The sequence below is a fragment of the Tympanuchus pallidicinctus genome, unplaced genomic scaffold, assembly GCF_026119805.1.
Source record: "Tympanuchus pallidicinctus isolate F22 unplaced genomic scaffold, pur_lepc_1.0 scaffold8, whole genome shotgun sequence".
NCBI lineage: Eukaryota > Metazoa > Chordata > Aves > Galliformes > Phasianidae > Tympanuchus > Tympanuchus pallidicinctus.
In genome coordinates, this window is record NW_026294802.1 from 7,191,891 (window position 1) to 7,216,993 (window position 25,103).

General features: G+C 42.9%; 1 protein-coding gene across 2 annotated transcripts in view; it reads right to left on the reverse strand.

Moving 5' to 3' along the window:
- Positions 1-25,103, reverse strand: part of CREB3L2 (cAMP responsive element binding protein 3 like 2) — a 78,964-nt gene that overhangs the window by 34,880 nt on the left and 18,981 nt on the right. For both annotated transcript variants that reach the window (XM_052667903.1, XM_052667902.1), the window contains exon 2: positions 5,675-5,891. In XM_052667903.1, the coding sequence (XP_052523863.1) occupies positions 5,675-5,891 (217 nt within the window). The remainder of the gene's footprint in view (positions 1-5,674; positions 5,892-25,103) is intronic.

Below are 25,103 nucleotides of genomic sequence, written 5' to 3' on the forward strand. Positions count from 1 at the left end.
TATTCGTAATTTGTGAAACTGGCTCCTGTGGTTACTTTGTGGAGAGTTTTAAAAAGGAATTGCACACATTCCTTTATTAGAAAGGAAATGCAAGAATAGTTCAACGTCCAGAAGATAACCTAATAGGACAGCACAGAAGCGCTGTTCATTTAAACTCTATCCAAGCAGAACTCAAGAGAGAACTTAATCACAGCCCACAAACACCTGGGGAAAGAGGCTTCTGAGAACAGATGGTTCTCTGCTCCAGCAGGGAAAAGGCCATAAAGAGACCTGACGTGTGGAACTGGAAGCTAAAGAAGGACTGACTGCAAGCACAGCTGTATGTTAAAACAGTAAGTGCAAGTGATCACCAAAATGCCCACCTCTAAATCAGAACTGACATTTTTCAGATGCACTGATGCAGAAGTTTTAGGCTTGACTCAGAGCGAGCTATAGAGATTTTGGACCTCAGACACATTAAGGGTCAGAAACCTTTTCATACTTCAAAACTGCAGATGCTGATAAAGACTGACTGCTACCCCTCCTCGTAAAAATGCTCAAATTCAAGTTACCATTGCTAAATGGCTTCCTCCCCATAAATAAACAAAAATTAAAAAATAAAAAACACAAAAAATTGCATTTGTATGTACTTGCAAACATTATCAGTATGGCATTCACAGCACCTTTTCAAAACACAAGATTTTTTTTTTTTCAACATAGAGCAGAGAAGTTCAATGAGATGCAAACAATGTAAACTGATTTGGTAGTGGAAGAAAAATAGACAGAAATAAGACAGTACATATGAATATCACCTGTATTTATGTATTATATTCTATAAATAAAACCTATTATACATATAATAAATATGATGAGTTATACATATATACACATACATATTATGCATGTGTATGCATATAAAATGTATGAAGACAAACTTGAGCCTTGAGCCCACAGGTGCCTCTATGCAAAATGATAGCATGTGACTTGGATTACTGCATGCGGACTCTGTACATAAAGAAGCATTTCCCTGTACAAAGCACTGTGTAGGATAAGGACTGGATTTGTCATTGTGGAGCTATCTGCACTGGAGAAGTGGAAACAATTTTGTGGGTTCCCTCCCCTTTCCTAAAACATGCAGGGAAATGGAGATGAAGCTTAAATGGAAACTTAGGCTTCAAAAGTGCACTGAAGGGAAATATAACCTCAGCAATAATAATTTTAAAAGCCCAGTAACAATACAGGTTATATTCTGGGGAGAGCCTGAGTTTTGGTGCAAGCAAACATAAAAGAGAAACATTCCATTTCTGCAGCAATCACTGTCAAACTTTAAGCCAAGGCAAGCTGCTTCAAATCCAAGAGCAACTTCAAAGCATTCCTGGGAAGGAAAGCATGAACAGGAGGGCAGGTGAAGACCAAGACAAGCCTCAGAAACAGAGCCCTCAGGGGACTGGGAAAGGAGGGCACCCAGCCATCTGACCACAATTTCAAGAGAAAAACCATCCAAACGAGTAGTTGGCTGCCCAACCTCTCACCCGTGAGGCTCACCAAGTGAAAAACAAACATAAAACCCAAACACATGCCAACCTTGAGACACTGTCCACTTGCTGCAGTTGATCCCAAAGGATGAAAAGCCCCATGCAGCTGCTGCAGCCCCTGCTTGTAGGTTTTTACCTACCGACCTCACACATTCAAAACAAGGGGCAGCTGCTGTTTCAAGAAGTTTGCACCTACAACACACAAGGCAAGGGCTGAGAGAGAGGGGATGGACCCCACACTTGTACCACAAGTCACGCAGAAGGCTAACCAGTGTGTCTGCTGAAACTCCTGGCTTCCCTTGCTGCTTGCTGACTACAGCCTTCCCTTCCAAAGGGATGCAGAGACAGGAAGAGTGGAGAAACATGTACCAACTGTAATAGAAAGCAAAGATTTTCTTTCCTAACCATTTACGGCTGTCAAGCAAACCTGTGTCCTAAAATCCCTAACAGGACCAAGAAGTCTCCCTTATCAGTCAGCCTTATCTTCTGCCTCCTCTCCCAGCTTCCTGATATCTTCCCAAGAAGTTTTTTCCACTTCACAACAACCCGCCATACTTCTTTGCAGCTGCACTGCAGTTGTCTCTTAAAACCCATAGTTTACAAACAGAAAGCAGAAACCTTCTCTGACAGGAGTGGCAGAACCAGTATAGCTCCTCAGTACCTGCAATGCAGCCTCCTTTCTCACGGCAAGACATGGATCCCTTCCCGGATCCTTATTCTCCAGCTCCAGCAAACACAAGTGTACAGGTAGCCAGCTGCAAGCAAGCAGCCCAAACCTATAAACCTCTCTCAAATATCTCTAGTCTTAAAAGTTTATGCAAAATTGAATATAATAGATTCTTGGGAAGGATAAAAAAATACATACCAGATATCTTGCACACATCTGCTTTAAAGTGGTTACACTTGTCAGTGCATTCATAAACTGAAGATGTAGGGACTGATGCTTTCAGAGAGTGCACATTATTAACAACCTGCTAGTGTTCAGAAAAGGTCTTCCACATAAATCTACAGAAATAATCTAAATACAGTGAAATTGGAATAAATAACTTAGGAAAAACTGGTGTTGGGATCCTGATCTTATGGATTATTCACATTCACTTTCACATTTACTTTGTAGTCAACAAGACTTCTCAAAAGAGTTGAACCCAGATCTGACACACTTGCCTGGCTTTACACTTCCAGCACTGTTGTTGTTGCTGCTTTTAAACTCTTCAGGCAAGATTTCCCATCAGGACGCTGCTCCAGCTACCCCAAAGTGCTGCTCCCTTGGCTGGGCTGTGAATGTACCACTGCTATCTGCAGTGCACCCATTGCCATGGAAACAAACTTCATATTTAAAGAGTATTTTTAAAGACAGGCAGGCAAGGACACCAGATCCATGCGGAACAAAACCAATCCAACCACCCATCACCCTCTGTGGGGACATCTTACTTCTATCCTACCTGAAGGCTGGACCAGTATGGGGCTCCACAGTTACTTGCAGCTCTCAGGTGGCACCCAAGGGCTGAGCAACAGATTGGCCTCACATAATTAAAATGCACTGAGTTAGAACAGACACACTGTAAGCCAGCTGGCATCTAAATATACGCAAGCACACTGCACTTAAGAAGTTACCTTTGTGGAAAGGAGCTAGCAGCTCCAGGTCATGTTAACAGAACGCCTACTGGAATGAATCCCAGTAAGGACCATAACTGATTCCTTTTTCAAGTATGTATTATCTAGTCAGACAGGCTAAGTAGCCTAGCTCTAGAACACCTCCTCCTTCCTCTTGCCATTCTCTTCTCTCCTCTTTGTCTGTCCATAAACTCCACTGACAAGAAGGGTTAGCACTGTTGCATGCTCTGGGGAACAGGACACCAATGCTCACTGCTAGGACAATCACAAAAGGTCTAAAAAGAGACTTGTAAGAAGAAATATCACATTTTTGACTTCAACTGCAGCAAGAGTTCAGCAGCCTGCCCAGTAGGGTAGTTATTTGGAAAAGGTAACTTTTTTGTCTATTCTTTACACTAGCCCCTTTGCCAAGGGAACTGGATTTCACCAGAGCTGCCAAGAGCACTATGTACCTCCACCATCTAACAGTGCAGATGGTCTCAATCTTCAGCACCAAGTCCTGCAGTACTGCCACCTGCAAAATCTCCCTCTCCCTTTTTCAGAGTCAGGAGAGGTCGTGAGAGTGATTCCAGGGTAAAGATTAAATAAAATCCCAAACATCAGGAACAACTCCTCCACCTCCTCCTCCTCTCTTATGAAACACTGCAGAATGAGCAGAAGATGAAATGCTTTCCATTCATTTTCTATTTTTAAACTCACTTGTTAACGTTTCTTGGCTTTTTAAAATATCATTTGACCAGAGCTCTACTAATTACCCAGTAGTCTCAGCAGCATGAATTTCTTAAGGATTTTTCCCAAAGGAAACTCCCCTCACATTTAGCCTAGTTTGGAGCTTCTTTCTATTAACTTCTAGGGAAGTTTGCTTTATGAAGTTTCTTGTGCTTCTTCTCCTGTCACAGTAAAAAATATCTGTCATTTCCTTTGAGCATTTATTTAAAGATATTCATATAAACAAGTTTGGATATATAGAAAGGCAAGGCTTTATGCAGACAATGTTTCCAAATGATTTTTAAAAACCTCATCTCACTTCAAAAAGCCTTCTTGCAGGTTTTATGTATCGTCCTCAGTGAAATGCAGCCAAATTTGTGAAATCTCTAACAGGCCACACCTTGTTTTAAGAGAGCGTTCTGGACTACAGAACTGTCACTGTATGAAAACTGGTGTCTTAGTGGATCTTCTTAAACAACTTTGCTTGTTAATGCTTAGACGTAAGTACTAATCTCTCTCTTTTATTACAAAGTGGTTTAGTACTCTACTTCATTTCACTGTGAAGATAATGCTGAACACACAAACATTATTAGGAGTGAAAGTCAGTCTAAGAGTTGCCAGTTATTCATGGCCTTGCTTCTCCACCAGCACTAGCTTTTGAACTCCCTTTTTGCTAGTAGGCATTTACACACCAGAACAAGCAGGTTGGATCCTGTCCTCCCACCATTCCTGCATTTCCCTTTTTCCCCTCCAGATGTTTATAACTGCTGAATTAAACATGGCTGCTAAAAAATGCTGGTGGTGTTCCTTGTATCCTGTGTAACGCTATTTCCCACTTCTTTTCTCAGAAGTAAAAAAAAGAAGAAATAAAAAAGAAACAGGACTTCACAAGACAGGTTTAAAGACCAAGACAGATGAAGTTTCATTCCTATACACATACATTTAAAAAACACAAATAAAAGGAGCTGATTTTCATTTTGGGATACTAGGAAGTTCCATTACTGAACATAACTATAGTTTAAAGAGGTTTTTTTGTTTGCACTTTTTTTAATAAACCTGAAGTGACGTCAGTTAGAAGGGACCTCTAGAGATCAGCCCCTTGCTCAAAGCGCAGGCAACTCAGGTAAGGTTGCTCAGGGCTTTTTCTTCCTCAACTTTGAATACCTCCATAGATGATGACATCATCTATGTTCAAGTGTTTGACATGCTTACAGTGAAAAAGGTTTTCTTAACATCCAAGTCGAATTTCCCTTCTTGCAAACTGTATCATTACTTCTTGTGCTATCGCTGTGCATCTCTGAGAGGAGTCCAGATCTGCCTCCTCTGCATCCATGCATGAGAGAGCTGCAGACCACAATAAGACTTCCCCTCTGCCTCTTCTCCTGAAGACTGAAACTCCATCGCACCCTTTCCTTACACATTACGTTGTACAGCACCCAAACGTCAAGGTGGTCTTCATTTGACTCACTTGATTTATTGGTCTCCATTTATCTTAAACAACCAAATATTCAGATACATAGAAACAAGTCTCTTTCTGGATCTTCTCTCATTTCTTTTGGATGAACCCTTGGTTTTAATGCAATACAGTGCAAAGTTAGTAATTTCTGCTGAGCACAATTTCGCTCTCTATGAACCAATTGCTTGATTCACAATGCCTGCAGACTGAAATCAAACCAATCCCATCTGTAACTTCATTGTAGATATTTTAATTAGCACAGAAGATTCATATGCACCTTTAGCGCACCACTACCCCACCAGGAACATTCCATTACTCCATCATCATGGCAAGCAAACAATGACAAGTAGATCAACACTGATTTTGCACACAGCAGTATTACCTTCATTAAAGTTGTCATCAGTCGAGATGTGGGTCAGTGGTGACTGGGGCCGGGAATCCCCACACAGGGAGTAGCTGTGTTCTGCCTGGATGAGTGGCGCTGGGGATGCTGGAGACAGTTCCACCTCCATCACTTCATTCTTCTCAGACAAGAAGGGATCGTTCAAGAGCTGGCCTAGGACATCTGGTGAGAACTCATCCAGGAACTCTGTGAAGTGCTGTGGAGATAAAAAGGGAAAAAGTTGTCTCCTTGCCTGTCATGCCAACAACAGAACAATCCTGGTATCTGCAGCAGGCACCCGTGCCAGTCAGTAGAAGGAACAACCAGCCCTGCTCCAGTGAAAACAGAAGAGTTTATGATTAACTCACAATGAAAACAGAAAACAGAAGCACAGCAGCCATGTCCTGAGGCAGCCTCCTTTCTTTCCCTAGAGGTACTCCCTACGCATCCTGCAGGATTTATTGTTAGGATGTGCCTTGTGTGGAATAGAACACTTGGGTGGTCACTGAAGCACAGAGAAGAGAAAGGAAGCAACTCAGGCTCATATTGTCTGCCACCACATATGACAATTCTAGTTGCACAGACATACAGCACAATCCAGCAAAAAGAGTCCGCATGTCCCAGGCAATTCGTTTTCTATACAGTGGAATTCCTGGGTAATTTATACATCTATTCCAGACACGGCATTCCAGCAAAATTCAGCTTCTGGGCCCTACAACTGGAGCTCCTGGCAGCCACTGCTAGTTACTACTTTACCTATTACAATAGCAATGCATTCTATGACTGCATGTACTAGGATAAACTTTGTGCTTGTTTCTTATTCAAAACAAGCAGAAACCAAATCTCCCAATCTACTTCCTAGAGAACCCAGTGCAGTTCCCAGCAATATCTAAAGAGACTGCAGCTCTTCTTGTTTTCATTTCAAGTATCAGAAGACTACAGAAGAAACTGTACTGCAAGAAACCATTCCTCCTTGTTTTAGACACAGATAAATCTATTTTGGTACAAAAATATTTGTGCAATGAATCATAATGAGCCTTTCTAAACAATCAGGCATTATCTACCATCTCATATAGGAGTCTTTGTCAACTGGGGCCTGGTCCTACGAAACTCTAAGTCTGCTTGATTTGCTCTGTTTTTGCAGGCAGCACTGATCTTGCCCTTCATCTTGCTCTCTCCTGCAGAAACAAACACAGAAATTCAAGATCTGGCTTCCTGTAGGGAAGAATCAAGAACTAGTCCATACTGTATGATTCCACAAGAGAAGCAGTGTGCTTACACTCCTCGCATGCCCTGTACAACACTTGTGGCCTCAAAGCCTGGTGCTAGAATATGCGAGCTCGGGTGGGTCTCACACAGCCCACCAAGCACCTAAAGAGACACAGCCCCTCCTCCTCATGTTCACCGGTACTAACCGGGACTTCTTTCAAAATTCATAAGCCTTCAGTCAATTCTGACAGGCACTAAAGAAAATATTTACTGAACGTAAGGCTATACACAGAGGAACACAGTTAACTATGCTCAAACAGCAAGCTAGCTAAAATAAAGTGTTTACAAATGGCAAAATGGATTTGTAGTTTCATATTAACTTGCTGTGAATGATAAAACAACTGAACTAACTCTGGAATGACTCAGCAAGGGGGGCATGACCACCTTCGAAAACCTTGTTTTAGTTTCAATACCCAAGAAATCAGTAGCTCTCACAACTAGAGCTGCTTCCCAGCAGCTAAATGTATAAACCACTCTTCCCTATTAGCACAAGATACAACATGACTGCTTCAGTATTTGTACACTGGTTTCAAGACAAAGCTGAAAAACCAAACGATCACGGGCTACATAGCTATCTTTAGCAAATTCACACAAAGATTCCTGCATAATACTGTTTCAATATGGAAGAAATTTGTATCAACTGCTGTGTAAATAACTTTCAGCAAATGGAAGAATTAAAGTTAGATTACTTTCCTTTTAAATGGGGAATTTTCCTAATACCACTTCAGGAACAGCAGCAAAGGAAATAAAGGTTCAGCTTCTCAAAACCAGACAGAAAGAGGGCTTTGGGGCAGGGAAGGCAGTCCAACACGTTCCTCAACATGCATGCTTTCTGTTTTTCTGCTGCATCTGCAAAGCTGACAAGCAGCAATCTGCATGGAAGAAATGGAGTACATTTACAGCAGAGCCTTCTGACAGCAAATAAATGCTCTATCTATTCTTAAAATGGTTCTCTAATTTTGTTGTTGTGGTTCCATCTTATTTTTAAAGTCTGCGATGTAACTTTGAACACAGAAGTCCTAAAGAGTGTGACAGGCCAGATCACACGGCTGCTGGATTCCACTAAGAGATACAGCTTTAGGGTCTGGACTTCTTAACGATTAGAGAAAATACTGCTTGAGATACAGGAATATTTTGTACGTTACACACATCTCTACCACAGCGAACACATGAAGCCTGCCTTTTTTTTTTTCCCCTTAAGAAAACAGTAGTCTATTGAAAGCAACTCCATTTGATTAAAGGTTTCAAAAAGGCATTTGGGCAACAGCTTACAGCTTTTGAGGGAGCAGTGAGACATCAGCCTCCTCACAGTTCCCACCCACACTTAAACTGTTCCTTTCTGCCTTCTCAAGGCACATCCTCCCTCCCTCCCACCATTTCCACATACACCACAGTGGTCAGCAGCAACTTCCAGAGTAGAACATCCACAGAACAGCCCTCCATACTGATATTGCAGCAATTACCTCTGCGGTGATCACACTCCAGAGGAGGAAAGGGCAAATTAGAGAGGAAGCTGAGAAGACTGCCAGAAATTCAATATCTATTTGGTTGAAAAAGAAAGGAATTCTTTGTCTGTGGCTTTCAGTTTGGCATCTTTCCCCAACAGAGTTTATCTTTAAAAAAAGAAAAAAAGAGTACTTGCTTCAAAAATGTGGACTTTGTTGTTTTGTTGTTGTTGTTGTTGTTGGCAATGGCTTTCTTTTTTAATAAAATACAGCTCTGTTGCAGCTCCTGGCCACCCCGCTATTGGTGCTGCAGTGGCACAGGCTGCCCAGGGAGGTGGTGGAGTCACCATCCCTGGAGATGTTCATGAAATGAGTGGATGTGGCAGTTTAGGACATGATCTAGACCAGTCATAGGAATGGGCTGATGGTTGGACTAGATGATCTTATTGGTCTTTCCAACCTTAATGATGATTCTATGATTCTATACCCTCACACACCCCACTGCCAGCGACAGTACTAGTTACAGACATTTGTATAAGGAGCGTATTTGAATTAATAAATAGTTCTCTCTATATAGCAAAAATATGTGTTTAGTTGGGATTTGAATCTCTGTAAAAAGCCATTAGGACAGATACAGCCTTATCTTCCCTTTCTCCCAGAATACTTTACAAACAAGCAAAACACCAGGGCTCATGTTTGCAGGGAGAGGGCTGCAGCTCCACGGAGTTTCTCTGCCAATCTGTTGGGACATTTACTCCCGCTTATAAGCCAGGTGCTTTAGGGGAATACAAAACACCTACAGACATCTTCCCCACGGTAAGCAAACAGAGGAGGGTTCCTGCATCCGGGCGCGTGGTGGATTTTGGATGGCTTTTAGCAAGTGATATTTGGCCTCAGCCCAAGTGAGCCGCAGGCTGCAGCTCTCACAGCATTACTGTTTCTGCCAGACAAAGCTCCTTTTCTTCATTTCTGCCTACGGGAAAAGTTTTTTTCTTCTCTGCTCAAATGGACAGCCCTGAAGTGAAACAGAGACTCACGTTTGGGTCCTTCCATAGGAGTGCTGACTTCTCCAGCCTGAAGTCAGACCAGAGAGTGCCGGTTATCTCAAGCTGTCATGTTATCAGGACTAAGACTGAAACAGAAAACTGACTTTCAAACACACTCACTTACTCACTAAAAAAAGCAATGAAGTCGATAGCCCTAAATGATACTCCTTAATTACATTATTAAACAAGTAGCATGCTTTAGTGAGCCTATAAAACACACTACACCCCCTAGGAGGCCTACGCACTTCCTTTGGGTACCTTTGTACCTTTGGGTACAACCAAAGCCCACCCTTCAGGAATCTCAGAGCATGCTGGCCTACACACACTGTGCCAGGGTGCACCTCAGGCATGAATTTGTCCTCATCTCTGGTTTCCTCTCTCACTGTGAGTTAACAGGGAAAATAGGGAATCGTTTCTTCACTTGCTCTCTTGTAGTTTGTCTAAATCAAAGGTACACAGGAGATAAAATACAGAAAGAACCATTTCTAGCTAGTAGCATCAAATATCAGGAAGAGAGGCTACATGGAGATACCATCTCCTTTTCAAGCAACCAAACACACATTTCACAGGCTTCTGCTTATATGGTATCCAAGGAGGTCTGAATAGGATCCACAGCTGCTAACACAAGGATTCAAACTCTAGGGCACCCAGGCAAAGTGCCAGTCGTTAAAGATGGCACATACATGCTTTTCACTCTCAGCAGGCTCAGCTCTAAACTTGGTTATAATGCAAGAGCCATAAAATGCATCATACACAGTTCTGCTTAAGCATGCAAGTGCAGCATCTACTCATTAGGAGGAAAGTCTTTAGTCAGAGACTGGTGAGGCAGTGGTGCTCAAGACAGGTTGGATGGGGTCCTGGGCAGCCTGAGCTGGCGAGTGGCAGCCCTGCCCATGGCAGGGGGTTAGAACTGTTGGGCTTTAAGGTCCTTTCCAACCCAAGCCATTCTGGGATTTTATGATAAGGACCTGAAGCAGAAATCTGCTCTTTGCAGCTGAAGAACCATGCCTAGATACTGCTCATGTACTATGGAGGGAGGACTGCACATGTAGTCCTGCTAATGATGATGATGCAGGAGAGAAGTCCATGAATTCCTGCACACCCAAACCCAAGGACACATACTGAAAAGCTCCCTCAGCTTCCAAAGGACCAAGAGAACTGTTCTCAGTACTCACTGGCACTTGTGCAGCAGTTCACTGTCACACAGATTCAGGCAAAAACTCTGCAAGTTTCCAGGCACATCACATCCCTCAAATTCTTCCTCTTCTGGCATTTTTTACATTTGCAGCAGGGAAGCCTGCCAACCCTCATTCTTCTCCAAACTCAGCCATAGATTGAATCACATGGTACACAGCCCTGTCAGCTTTGAGAAGGGCTAATGATGGAGCTCCCAGGAGCCTCACCTCCACAATTCATTCCCACGTGCCCTTCAGGGAACAGAAGAGCTCACCTACTGGCATAGGACGCGTTGATACATCACTGGTTTGAGGCACAGATCCAAGCTACTGCTCCAATGCTCTTACAAGGATGAGAAATAAAGGACAAACTGGCAGCAGCACAGTATTTTTCCTGAATACTGATTCCAAAGATAGGGGCTGAAAGAGAGACAAGATCAACCTTCCCCAGCATCCCCACAGGGAAACTGAGTGGAAAAGCAGGTATCTGCACCCTATACAACTTGATACCAGGGTGCTTACCTTTTGTATGTGTTAATTTGAGGGAGAAGATAGAGGAAAAAGAGAAAGCAACTACATTTGGCAGCGCATATTTGAGAAAAAATCATCCAACAACACACAAACTGTACAAAATCTCAGCTGCCAGAAGACCTCTGGAACAGGCCACAGTCAATATTAATGAGCATGCAACTGCAGGCACATCTAACTGGTCATTCTTAAATGAGACACAGAGATCCTCCCTCCTAGCCTGACTGAGGAGCAGAACAGCTGGAAGATCTTTCTGATGGCAGGAAAAACGTGTTACATACAGCAAACAGAGGAGACCAGGGAGACTGAGGAATGTAAACAGTCCCCCAGGTCACACCTAAAATACACTGATAAAAGTGGAGATTGGCACTATCCTGGCTTATGCACCTGGTGTGGACAAACAGGGGGGACCTCACATCTCTAGTTGTGCATCTTCTACAGTGTAAGAAAAAATCAAAACCAAGGCACAGAGGAATAATTTGTCAATTACTTTACTACAGTTTTTTAACTGTCTGGTTATTAATTACACTAAAATTGCCTCATTTGCAGGAGAATATGAATGGTAATATGAAATTGGTATTTGAAAACAGCATAGAGATCCACCATAACAGCAGATATGATCATTTGGAGTCTCACACCAGCAATTACTCACTTTAATCACCCCCAAAAATTGGATGGATTAAAAAAATCCACTAAGTGAATAACATTCAGGTTGTGTCATCAACAAAACAAATGCCAGGAAATTCAGAGCTAATGGATTTGCATGGTAATTAAACCTGTACATCTTCCCAACTTGCTCAGGTTACACAGCTGGAAATGCTGAAGTTCATGCTGAGCAAATCTTATAATCCAGCCCATTATGCACACATGCATGCATACACTCCCATTGCAAACACTCAAGTATTTCCAACCCACAACCAGCAAAGCAGCAGCATATTTATTTCAACTAATGGGGGATTTTTCAAGAAGCATATAAATTCCTTTGCTTTCCCGTGCTTCAAAATATTCTTTAGCTTTCTTTAACCTTCCCTTCTCCAAAGAATGTGGGATTTGAAGAGGAAATGAAAAACAAAATTAAACTCTATAGTAACTATGAGTAAACAGAAGTTGGAAAAAAAAGGCAAGGGTGAGCAACGCTGGAGTTCAGTGTCTCCTAAGCCCAACGTCCGCAGGCAGAGAAAAGGATGCTATTGCTCATTCCTAGCATAGGCCTCTTGGGAGTCATTTAAAATAGGAAAATCCTTCTCACACTCCCCTGCCCTTCCCCCAGTGCACAATTCTTGGATCCAGACTCGCTTTCCAACAGGCCGGGTGCATGTTTTGCTATTTCCTTTCCCCATAGGAACTCAAGTCTGAGAGGAGTGAGTCACTAGGATCAGCACAGCAGGGCGGTACGTCAGTCAGCTGGGAGCCCTTCAGGGCAGCTCCCTGGTTGGGTCCCCGACTGAGACCTCAAAAACATTCCCAATTCCATGTTGCGAGCAAGTGGCTGGATTATGGCCTCAGGTCAGCTGTTTTCATTCTTCTGTTTCAGCCACAAAGATTGGCTCTTCTTTTTTCATTTTTAGGTTGCTGGTTTTTCACTTGTTGGTGTTCCTTCTTTGTTTGTTTTTTGTTTGTTTCTTTGTTTTGTTTCTAAAGTTTTGTTTTTTGTTTTTTGTTTTTATCTTTTTGACTCCTCTTACACCATGCTCATTGCTGCGCATTCCATTTGTATCAGCCATAAGACAGCCCTCGGGCTGCCAGTTTGAGCAGCAAAACTACAGAACACCAAAATTCTCCCCAGTTTTTTCCCAGTGACATTCTCTCCATCTGTGAGGCAGCATGGTCACCAACTCTTTATCATGAGTGACTTTGGAGGCTGTGAGACAAGCCTGACCACCAGGCGTGCCTTTCTTGAGCCCCTAAAATGTCAGGAACAGCAGCAAAGAACTCCCCTCAGCATCTCCAAGTAGTGTGACTCACCTAGACAGAGTTCAGCTGCCAAACTTTAGTCATTGGGATCTCTGATGGTTTTGGCATCCAGGCAAGATAATTAAAGATAACTGTTAGTTTTTTTTAAAACCATCCAGCAAAGAAAGGAACAGACTTAGTTGTTGGTTTTTCACTTTCTTCTCCCCAGTTACATTCCATGTATACAATGCCAAGTCAAAAATGCTTGCTGTGAGCTAATGCAAATCTGCTGGGTTATGCCCCAAGGCTGGGACACCTACTGGCTCTTTGGAAGAAACTGGCATTTACTGCAAGTTTTACATCTAAATAGTGTCTACTGGGCAACGATCCAGTATTTAGCCAGAAAGCAGAAAAAGCAGTGAAAGAAAGCCTTCAGACAAGTTGAAACCTTTGTTTACAAATTTTACTGTTCACCAGTGGGCACTTAAGGTCTCATTAGCTGCCTAAGCGCTAGGCAGTGGGGATAATGTGTGTTGTCATTGCACAGCTGGCTTAATTTATTGCTACTTTTGAAAGAAAACAGTTATTCTGCTTCCTTCTTGAATGTATGCAGAGAGACCTTAACATTATAACAGTATTTCACAATGTTTGGGCACTTGGTTTCATTTATGACCTTCCTTCACCAGAGCAAGGGGAGGGGAATAAAACAAAGCAAACTTGTCCAAGTCCTCAGGTAAAAGCAACACTTCTTGAAGGGCACAAATAAGCCCTTTTTAAAGGGCTCAAGTTGCTCAGAGAAGCTGTGGGTGCCCCGTGGCTGGAGGTTGGATGGGGCCCTGAGCAGCCTGAGCTGGAGATAGGCAACCCGGTCAATAGCACTGGGAATGGAGCTCTATGATCTTTCAGGTCCATTCCAACTAAAGCCACTCTATGATTCCACAGAAACTGCCCTAAAGGCATTTTATTGTCTGCTCACCCTAAAAGGTCTCTTTACCATTCCCAATTATTGAGCAACACCTGAAGTTGCCAGCCTTGGGCCATGGGCCCAGCCTCACAAAAACAACTGCCCTAGCAGGCACACTGCACCAAGGCACTGTTAGAGCAGGGCCACATCAGAACTCCTTGACTAGGTTCGCCCCACTGCAGAGGGCCTCCTGCAGAACACAGATGCTCTCCAGCTCCCTTTTTTTTTCAAGTGGAAAATGTTCACAACAGCCTCCTCCCTAAGGACCAAAGCAGTATCTTTCAAAGGAGGATCTTAAATTAGTCTGAAAAGTGTAGGTAGGAAAGAACAACTTCTGCTCCATCAGCAGAACTCACTGCATGCTCTGTCCTGCCACTCGTGACTGATAGGACACTTAACATTTAAAATAAAAATCGCTATTTTCATCTTCAAGAACTTTCTTCAGTGGCTGCAAAGTTTAATGGCAGCATTTCAGCTTACTGGGATTATCATTCCTTCATTTTCCTATCACTGGCTGATGACCTACATGCCATCCATCAGAATCCAGCTCTTAAATTAAAAGCTGCCTGGTTATTATGAAACAAGTACAGCTTTACTACTGGTACTGGGCAGCTTAAGGGGAGATTGAGTGTTTTATTTCAGGTCCAGAGGAGGGCCATGAAGATGATCAGAGGCTTGGAACACTTCTCCTACAAAAGACAGACTGAGGAAGTTGGGCTTGTTTAGCTTGGAGAAGAGATGGCTCTGAGGAGACTTCATTATGGCCTTCCAGTACTAAAAAGAAGCTAGCAAACAGGTGGGAAATCAACTGTCCACATGAGTAGAAAATGATAGGATATAGGGGGATGGTTTTAAACTAAAAGAGAAGAGGTTTAGATTAGATGTTGGGGGGAAATGTTCTCTGAGAGGGTGATGAGGTGCTGGAATAGATCCACAGCCAGAGAGGCTGTGGATGCCCCATCCTCAGAGGTGTTCAAGGCCACACTGGATGGAGTCCTGAGTAAACTGATTCAGTGCCTGATTTAGTGGTTTGCAACCCTGCCTGTGGCAGTGGATGATTTTCCAGGTCCCTTCCAACCCAAGCTATTCTGTGATTCTATGATTTCACTATAGAGTTCCTAGGTTCTGCTTTACAAGTCTTTTACATCAGGAGTGTGTGGTGTGTTTTTTTTTTTTTTGCTTGGAAAAGAAAGGACACAAAAGAGTCAGACTCTTTTCTCAAACCTCCAAATGCAGACCCCTGCAGAGGTGATTATGAAAAACATGACTTAGTTTTTATAAAATGCTAGCTAATGTTCATAGACCATAGTGGTTAACATTACAGGTGCGTGTAATGCTTTAAAAATAAAAACAACACCACACACGTATAACCCTTCCATGAACTCAAAAGGCAGATGCCTGATCACTGGATAAGGAAAAACAACAACAGTGTGGCTTTGCAACATGAAGAAATCCACAGGCCACATCACCTTACCGGGGAGATGAAGTCCTCTGCCTGATTCAGAGCTCAAGGATCAGCAGCCTTGGGCTAGCAGTGACCTCAGTCACCATGTAGCTTAGACCCGGCCCCACAGAAAATGCTGCCCCTCTATCAGACAGATATCTACTATCAGGCAGAAACAACGCTGGCAGGACTTTGTGTTCTTTGTTGCTATCATGGAGCACTATGTGTTAAGTACATGCACTACAACAGTCAGTTTGATGTCATATTTCACTCCCACATGTGATCTAGCCAGATAATGGAACAAACCACCAGATTAAAGAACCCCTTACCAGTAAGCAAGTCCTATGCTTGCCTTTCAGTAGAAACATCTTGGGTTTTGATCTGATGTACCTCTCACACTACCACAAACTTGACCTAAGACCAAACACTGGGGCAACATATCAGCTCTGCATGGATCCAACAACAGGAATAGTCAAAGCTTTCCCTTTCAAAACCATCAAAACTCTTTCAGCTTGCTGCTGCACCCTGTGCCCAAACAGCTACTGCTCCAGAAGGCTAAGAAGGCAGAACAACAGTACCTGTGAAGACAATGGCTTGGAAGATCATCCCCATCTTGTGCTGAAGTCATGAATCTGGAGCTGAACTGAAGCAGCCAGCTCTGCCCAAACCCATCCCACAGCAAAATGCCTGATGCTCTGAAGATGACTCTGGTGACATTCTATGTATGGAATACATAGAATCATAGAATTATAAAATCATAGAATGGCTTAGGTTGGAAGGGACCTTAAAGTTCATCCAGTTCCAATCCCTGCCATGGATTCAACTGCCTAGAACCCCATCCAACCTGGCCTTGAATGCCTCCAGGGATGGTGCATCCACAGCCTCTCTGGTCAGATTTTGTCAGTGCCTCACCACTCTCCAAGTAAAGAATTTCTTCTTATCATTTAACCCAAATTTCTCCTCTTTTAGTTTAAAGCCACTGCTCCTTGTACTGTCACTATCAGGCAGTGTAATAAGTCACTCCCCTTCCTGCTTATGAGCTCTCTCCAAGTACTGGAAGGCCACAACGACATCTCCCTGGAGCCTCCTTTTCACCATGAGATAGAGGTACAAGACACTCCTGCTGCACAGGCACAGCCATACTTCTGCAGAAAACCACAAAGGAATTCACTAAAACAGTTTCGGCACCTCATTTTGTGTGGACCAGTGCCTTTACCAATGCTGGTACTGCAGCACCCTTCCTATGAGAAAAAATGCATTTCGTAATATGTCACACCAAGAGCAGTGGGGGTCGCCTGCTATTGCTTGTGCCAAAGGCAGACTAGTTTGTTTTGAAACTTGAAAGCTGTAGAGAGAAAGGAAACAGGATGTGAATGAGATAAAATAAATATACGCTGAAAAGCATGCATAGCATTCGTCTAGACAAATTATTTTAAGGCATTCCACACTTTAGAGCCAGTATTCCAATTTCCTACGACAATTCTTTTGTCAGAGAGCCAGAAAACATTACTTCAGTCAACTTCATTAAAAACAAAACAAACGAGTGCTACTGAATCAAGGTTCAGGCCTCAAAATAGCGGTAGATGGAAACATCTGCATCCTAACATAAGGTCTTAAAAACAGAACAGAACAGTTTAAGTTTAGCTCTCTATGCTTTCCAGAGATATAGGAACTGGTGGAACAGTTTGTTTAATAGCTTCTCCTCCCAGAGAAGCACTAAGGCAGAGCCCTCAGGGGATATATTCCCATCTCTGCTCTTGAGGATATCGTAACAGCTAGAGGGAATACTCACAGTACCCACAGGCATCCAGCTACCTCCTTGCTCTCCTCATAGAGAGCAGGGGCACTTGTCCTTAAACAAGAAAGCATCAAGATGGGACCGGATGATCTATGAGGTCCCTTCCAACCTGAGCATTTCTATAATTCTGCATGGACTGCAAATATTTTATCACCACCTCAGTTTACAACAAGAACAAATCCTGTCAGCTCAGCACAGCAGGTAAATAGAAAGCCATGCTAGGCAAACAATCCCACCTAACGTGGAAATTAAAGCACCTGTCAAATGTGTTAGACATTTATTATACTGGAAGAAAGTAAAAATTAATGAGTTAACATAAATCTGGAAACCAAGAAAGAGTTAACAGAAAATATAATTCGGAGGGGAACAAGATCACTTCAGAGTTCATTAGGACCTAGAAGAATGTTAATTATATACCAGGCAAGTTCTTGTCTCAAGCTGTGTGGGGGGAAGGAAAGGGACCAAAATGTTTAATTGAACACCCCTGGGAGGGGGCGGTTCTGAATTACTGCTCTTTATATGAGAAATAACAGATGATACAGCCATCCCACAGGATGGTAATGAACTGATTTCCAACCCAACAACAACTAAGGAGAATATAAAAACAACAGCTACTCAAAGCCAGTCATTTTAATTAGCAGGCTTAGAAAATCTCCATCTGAAAAGTCTCAACAGAGCTGCTAAGGAGCTCTTGAAACTATTTTCAGTAAGAAACAATACTGTTGGACTGGAAAAAATACAAAAATATTTAAGTGTAAACAAGGCAGTCAAAGTAACAGCAAGTTAACCTACCCGCTGCTCATTCCTTACTAAGGGAAGAGATGGAGAAGGGAAGGGAGTAGTTAGAATTTGAGACCAAAAGGGAGAGAAATCTAATTTATGCTTATAATTCCACACTGAAAATTCAGCTTTTCAAATGTTATCTCTGTTTCTAATAATCTCATGAGCTTGATACACCTTGTCTTTTGTAAGGGTTGGTACTATAGAAAACAAAGCCAGAAAATGCAGTCAACAAGATGCAGTCAGATGAAGAAATAAGAAATCTTCAGATGTGAAACATAAACTAGCAGATTGCACCATGTTTTCAGTGGATCAGCCGATCCCACAGGGATCAGCCCTTGGCCCCAGACTCTGCTATTTTATCAGTGACCTGAGAGGAGAAGTCACCTCTACTGGTTTGCAGATAATGTAGCGTCAGGAGGAGCAGTGTGTAGTAAGAAGATCAGGTCACAAAACCAAAACACAGATTACTTGTTAAGCAGCCATCAACAAGCAACATGTTTTAAATAAAGCCAAAGGTAAAAATCTGTTGCCAGCAAAAAGCCCCAAGTCCTGCTGTTGTGATAGGTCGGGCAATTAGAAGGAGAGATCTCGAAAAAGACCTGAGACTGGGAGACAAGTGGCAGAAGGAGCCTCATAACGCACTGCGTTAAGTCTGTGTCCAGCACACAACCCAGAGCACATGGACTTAAGGGACTTCAGAGGACAGAGGGCCATGAAGGAGGAATGCATTTTCTCTAGGCTCACTGCAAATGCAGCTGCTGCACTCAAATCCTCTACTTCCAAAAAGGAAAGGGGAAAAAAAAAAGAAAAAAGGAGATGGTGCTCAGCCAGGGAAAGTTCAGGGAATCACCAGAATCACTGCAGAGCTGCAAATCCTGCAACAGCAGGAAACACAACAGCAAATAACAGAAGAAACCGCTATATTTAGCTTGTCGAAAAGGAAATGAATGCAGAACATGAACTTTAAGCACTGAAACTGGGAATAAGCCTTAGAACGCAGCTCTAGCAGCTTGCAATTAAGTTTATAAGCTGAAGCCAGATCCATTCACAGTGGTTATAAAGAGACATATTAAAAAAAGGGGAAGATGATCAGTCACCATAAAGTTTATAAATTGAAGCCAGATCCATTCACAGTGGTTATAAAAGGACACAATATTAAAAAGAGGGAGGATTATCAGTCAGCATAAAGGAACAGTGTCAATTCTTTGACCCAAGCTATCCATAACGCAAGACAGGAGGTCTCCCTGCAAACATATGCAGAAATGCAAACAGGAAACAATCTGGGCAAGTTTTATTGTCCATGATTTACATAAGACTAAGCTAATTAATCATAACAGTTTCCTTTGGCCTTCTTGCAACAAAACAACACTGTTTACAAGAAGAGCAGCACATTCTGGAGAAGCCTATAAACACCTAAGGCTGAGAAACCTGCTGATGCTGCTTTGCATTCCTGCACTCCAGATAACTCGATAGTCTTATCTGGAAGGCAGCCGGGAAACATAGTTCAAGAACCAAGGTTTAAGACCAAAGGTTGTTCACATTACACACAACCTACCCACTCACAAGCAAGCTCCAAACAATGCTCTCAATAAATTCAGCCCTTCAACCTACAAAGGCAAGCAGCAGGCATATCCTGCAGCACCACCCATGGTTTATTTTTAAGGCTGGGTTCCCAAGGAAGTGTTGTAGGAAGTGAATGAAAGCTGCTCGCCATAACCAAGCTGGTTTGGTGAGGGCTGGGGACAGCCCAGGGAAGGAGACACAGGCAACGGTTGCAAGCGGGAGCAGCCACATTGCTGCTGGCTGGAGCACTGGGAGCCACAGAAACCCCAAAAAGTGCTGAGAGGGTCACAGGTGACAAATTCTGTAGGCTTGCACTGGACTCTCAATCAAAAAAAAAACAAACCAAACCAAAACAAAACAAAAAACACCCACACAGGTTGCCCAAGGAGGCTGTGGATGCCCCATCCCTGGAGGCATTCAAGACCAGGCTGGATGTGGCTCTGGGCAGCCTGGTCTGGTGTTTGGTGACCCTGCACATAGCAGGGGGATTGAAACTAGATAATCATTCTGGTCCTTTTCAACCCAGGCTATTCTATGATACGATTCTATCTTTTTGATACTGACATTTCCCTAAGGGGCAGCTGCAGTTGTACTAAAGCACAAGTAAATGCTTCAAAAAATCTGCAAAAAGCAAATGACAATTCACAAGTAAATGGCGACACAACCATTTTCAGATCTCACACTGAATTCCCAAATAATCCAGGCATAATAGACATCTGCTTTCAGTGGGAATGGGAAGTTCCCAGTGAGCCGGATGAGGGGAATGCCAGGGGCATTTGGGGGAACAAAAGGAAGCCTCTACATGGAGGGAGCAATTTCAAAGAAACTAATTTAGCAGCTGCTCTTTCCAAGTCTCCTTTTCACATCTCAGTTAGTAAAGCTGCACGTGTCTGGGTATTTCCTTTATGGCCTACCCTGCTTCCAAAAGCTGAGTTTGAAGCATCAGAAGTCAACCCATAGCAAGGACTATCAGAGACAAGTTACTTTATTTTCACTTTCAACCTGAGAAAGAATACAAACATAAGCATCCAAATACACTGAGAACAAGATAGCTTAGTCTAGTTTGTCAGAATAAAGATTCCTTAATGTTTTTCTCCATCAAAATAGAAACTAATAATAAAAAAAGGAAACAAGTGACAGAGAGGGAGCAGAGGGAGCATTTAAGGAAAGAAGGAGTTTCATCCTGTTTCAAAGATTAACTACAGGATTAACTCCACCAGGCAATGCAAGTTTCTGGCACTTAAAGCAGAACTGCTCTCCAGCCAACGCCTCCAGCAAGCACACATACACACACTCCTTCCCAATCCGCATCTCTCCAACACTAATGCACAAACAAAGCCACTTTCACTTGCAGTGCTGTGATCTAATTAATTGGATATATTGAGTGAGCACACTGTGTGGTGCAGAAGACAACTCTCCAAAGACAGCCAGAAAAGTTTGCCAGAGTCCTGGGGATAGAGACAAGCGGAGGGAAATTTCAGACATTGCATAATCACCGGCACATGTAATCACTCACTGGTCTTATCCCAGCTAACACAAATCCAGACCTATGTGAACTGCAGCCAAAATCTACTCAAGCCATCCAGAGGCAACTGAGTGCCTAATAAGCAGGCAGAAAAGGGATGGAGAGGCACAGCCCATGTGGAGAAGGGAAGGATGAACATGCAGTCCTCTCACTGATGGCCGCCCTAGCATCCAGAATGCACTGGTTCCAAATTCCCAGAGGCTGACCAGTCAGCCCATGCTTTCCATACTGATTATCACAGAGATTAAAAGACAGAAAACAGTGGTTTTGTGTAGGCTGTGTGAAAATTTCTGAGGAAAGAAACACAGCCTGGTGGCACTGCACAACGTGGGCTGCTCCATCCACAACGGCAAGCACCATGTTGAGCACACTGGTTCCTCTGCTTGGCACCAGCAAGCCACCGAGGGCCCAGGGTCACAGTGTCAGGCATGGGCTCCATCCCTCAAGGCAAAAGCCTGTAGATGGCCTTTGCCCCTTGCTTGCACATCTCCAGGAGTGGTAACAAAGTGATAGTTTCCTGACAGGAGGGGTTTCAAGGACAGTGGTATGGAAGATAGCACCATGGTCAACACTAATGTAGAAGGGATCGTAAACATAGAATCACAGAATCATTTAGGTTGGAAAAGGCCTCTAAGATCATCATGTCCAACCATGGACTAGCATTGCCAAGTTTACCGGTATATCATACTCCGAAGTACCACATCCACAGATCTTTTAAATACCTCCAGGGATGGTGACTCAACTGCTTCCTAGGGCAGGCTGTTCCAACGCATCACAACCCTTTCAGCAAAGAAATTCTCCTAGTATCCAACATAAATCTCCCTTCGCACAACCTCAGGTCATTTCCTTTTGTCCTACTGCTTGTTGAGCGACAGAGAAGAGACAAACCCTCCAGCTCACTACAGATTTCCATCTCACTACAAACTCCTTTGAGGTAGTTCAGGACACTATAAGGTCTTCCCCAAGCCTCCATTTCTCTCCTGTGGCACAGCACAGATGCACGAAAGCAGAAATTGAAGGAGGCTTCCACACTGAGCTTGCAAGGCTACACAGAGGTAAAGAGCACACTCACCATGGGGCTTACTCCATGCATCCTCAAACAAGCTCACTTGGACATGCATAAGAGATCGTGGATCACCCTGAAGCAACAGATCCCTCTCCTTTCCTGCCCAAAGCAGCAGCAACTCAAAAGCAATTCTAATTCAAATCTAAGATGTTACAGTTTTTCCACGCATTCTGCAAGCCAGCTGCAACGCACAGCCATGTGAAACCCTGTTTATCACCCTGCCAGCTCAGTCCCCATCATTATGCTTTTTGCTCTGGCACACAGAAAACACCTTCTTGGAACCAAAAGAGTCTGTCTGGTTCTAGGAAAAGAAAGGTATATAGACAGAAAAATATCTGGGGGAACATTGCACTACTTATCAGCAATGCATAACTCCAAAGCCAGTTAAGGATACATACACATACGTGTGTGTGCATGTGTCTGTGTATTAAATATAGCTCAGTTTTTCATACGGCGCTGTTGGCTGCAGAACCGTTGCAGCGAGCATCTGCTAAAGACCATCTGGACCGGGAGGGAACGAGAGCGAAACGTTACAGGACTCCTGAGGAATTTGAAACTTGCAGTGGATTTTACAGAGTCATTGCGTAAGGTACACTGACAAATGTGTGATATCAGGGAGGTTCTGCTAATGGGAGAAAAAAAAAAAAGAGAAGTGATCCTAAAACTGCTACTTCCTGCTGGGGTTGGAGTTGGCTACAGACAATGATCTCACGCCACTAAAATTCAGCATCATTAAAAGAAACAAAAGTTCTCAGGACGTGCAGTATGAGAGATTTACAGTTAAAATGGACTGCCCCAATGAACTGAAAATGGCATTTAAACCTAAATGGGTTACAATAGAGCATCTAAAGCTTCCATATAAAAAAGAAGTTCATAAAAACCACAGTGGTCTTATTCATTAAATTAAATTAACCAGTACATTATTTAGCTGTAGTCTTCTCCAAAAGCTACAGCTAAATTCAGTAAATTTGCAAGACTTTATAAATCCATGTTCATGCTAACCATGCTTTGCCTATGCAGAGCCAATACAAAAGCTCTTGGACATGCCAGAACTAACATCCTCACATTTTCAGAACTGCTGAACACTCCTCTCCCCCATGTTTCATTTTTTTTGTTTTTGTTGCAAGATCTACAAAAGATAAAAAAGGGAACTAAATGACATCAAATAAGTTCAAGTTTACAGTATTTGCAAACTTCCCTAGAAAACTGATCAATGTGCAGAAAAGAAAAAGGGATTGAAAAGCACTGTGCTGATTCTACTGAGAAGTTGCAGTTCCCAGATGGCTCAGGAAGATCAGGTCCTTGGCAGGAGTCAAAATGAGTACGGTTGGCATTAATGCCAACATTCCTATGATTTCCATAAGCTCAGCCGTACTTGTTCTTAATGGTCTCAAGATGCTCATATACAGACACTGAGAATTCAAGGATAGGACAGTATAGAGGAATAAGAACCCCACTTTGGAAAGAGTTATTGTCCATATTTTTCTACTACCAGTCCCATTTGTTTTCCCAAGATCACAATGAACAATACTTAGTAACACTTCATAATGTTCAACAGGATCACATTTTGTAAAGGGAGTTCACAAGACCATTTTACAAAAAGACCTTATAGCTTTGTTCCACAAGATGATTGCGTTACACAAGCATCCAGTTAGAGCTTTGTGGGGACAACCAGCCATGCTTCCAAAGCCTGCAAACAGAATTTAAATGGACCATCCAGCTTTCAGCATAGTGACCATATGTGGTATTTTACAAGCTGGCGGTTATTGGGAGGGAGGGAAGGAACAGATCATGGGTGTTGCTCCAATCTTCAGTATACGCAGTGGCAATCAAAACTATGCTCTTGAACAGATTTGCTAAGCCAGTCAGGAAAGGTCAGGATAGAGCATGGAAATATATCTAGACTAAATGGCCATGCTAACAGTAATTCAAACTGCGTATTCCCCACCAAAAAATCCAATCAAATAAAAACAGTGACATTCTGATGTGTTTTTAAAGGTTTACCACTACAGCCATTTTTAATTAATCAGATTTGTCTGATCTTGACGCAAGCCAGTGTTCAAAAACTCTGGAAATAAACAGAGATACACCTTGAGAAGCAGCCATTTTTTATGTGTTGTAATCTGTATTCATTTTTTTGTTGCTGTTGGTAAGATAGCCATATACAGAGATAAAACTGCAGGAATAAAAGCTTGAAGAGACTTTTCATACCACATCATTCACTGTAAATAAAGCTTCCTATTATTATGCAGCACTGCTGAGCAATAATAAGCAAATTGGCTACAGACCTAGCCAAACTGTGCGAAATCTCTCACTTCCATGGGATGCCCATCAGACAGACAGTTCACACATTCAAATGCTTTCCTGGAACACTTTGAAGCTGGTGTTTTGATATAAAGCAGTTAAGAAGGAATACGCAGAGGTTGCCTGCCAGTACTTACGAGAACTATGGCACTGATTTGGCTAAGGCCGTTGGTGATGAAATGGGCAAAAAAGATGCACAAAGGTACAACAAGGGAGCAGGTGAGAGGTGTGCAGAGCTCCTTATCTTGCTTTTCAGTGTGTAAATTTCCATGACAATGACTTTTCTTATCCCAAACACCACTTGCACAACCAGTACAGGAACAGACACAGGCGAGCCTTCTCTGCTGAGATACCCAAGCTTCATCCTGGGCAAGATAACCTGGAGGTCATGCACTCATTCACCTCCTTCAGCCTAAATCCACATGAGATGAGTCCTGGAGATACTGGGAACAGGGATGAAACTTTGTGAGAAGCCACCTCTGAGGTGCCTTTTGCTTATGGTATCTGTCCATACCTGTGATACCCACATCCTTCCATCACTGTCCAAGAACACTGACAAACAAGTTCAGGAAAAAATCTAGAAATACAGCCCCAGTTCGAGATGACTTTGCCCTCCTGTTCCCTGC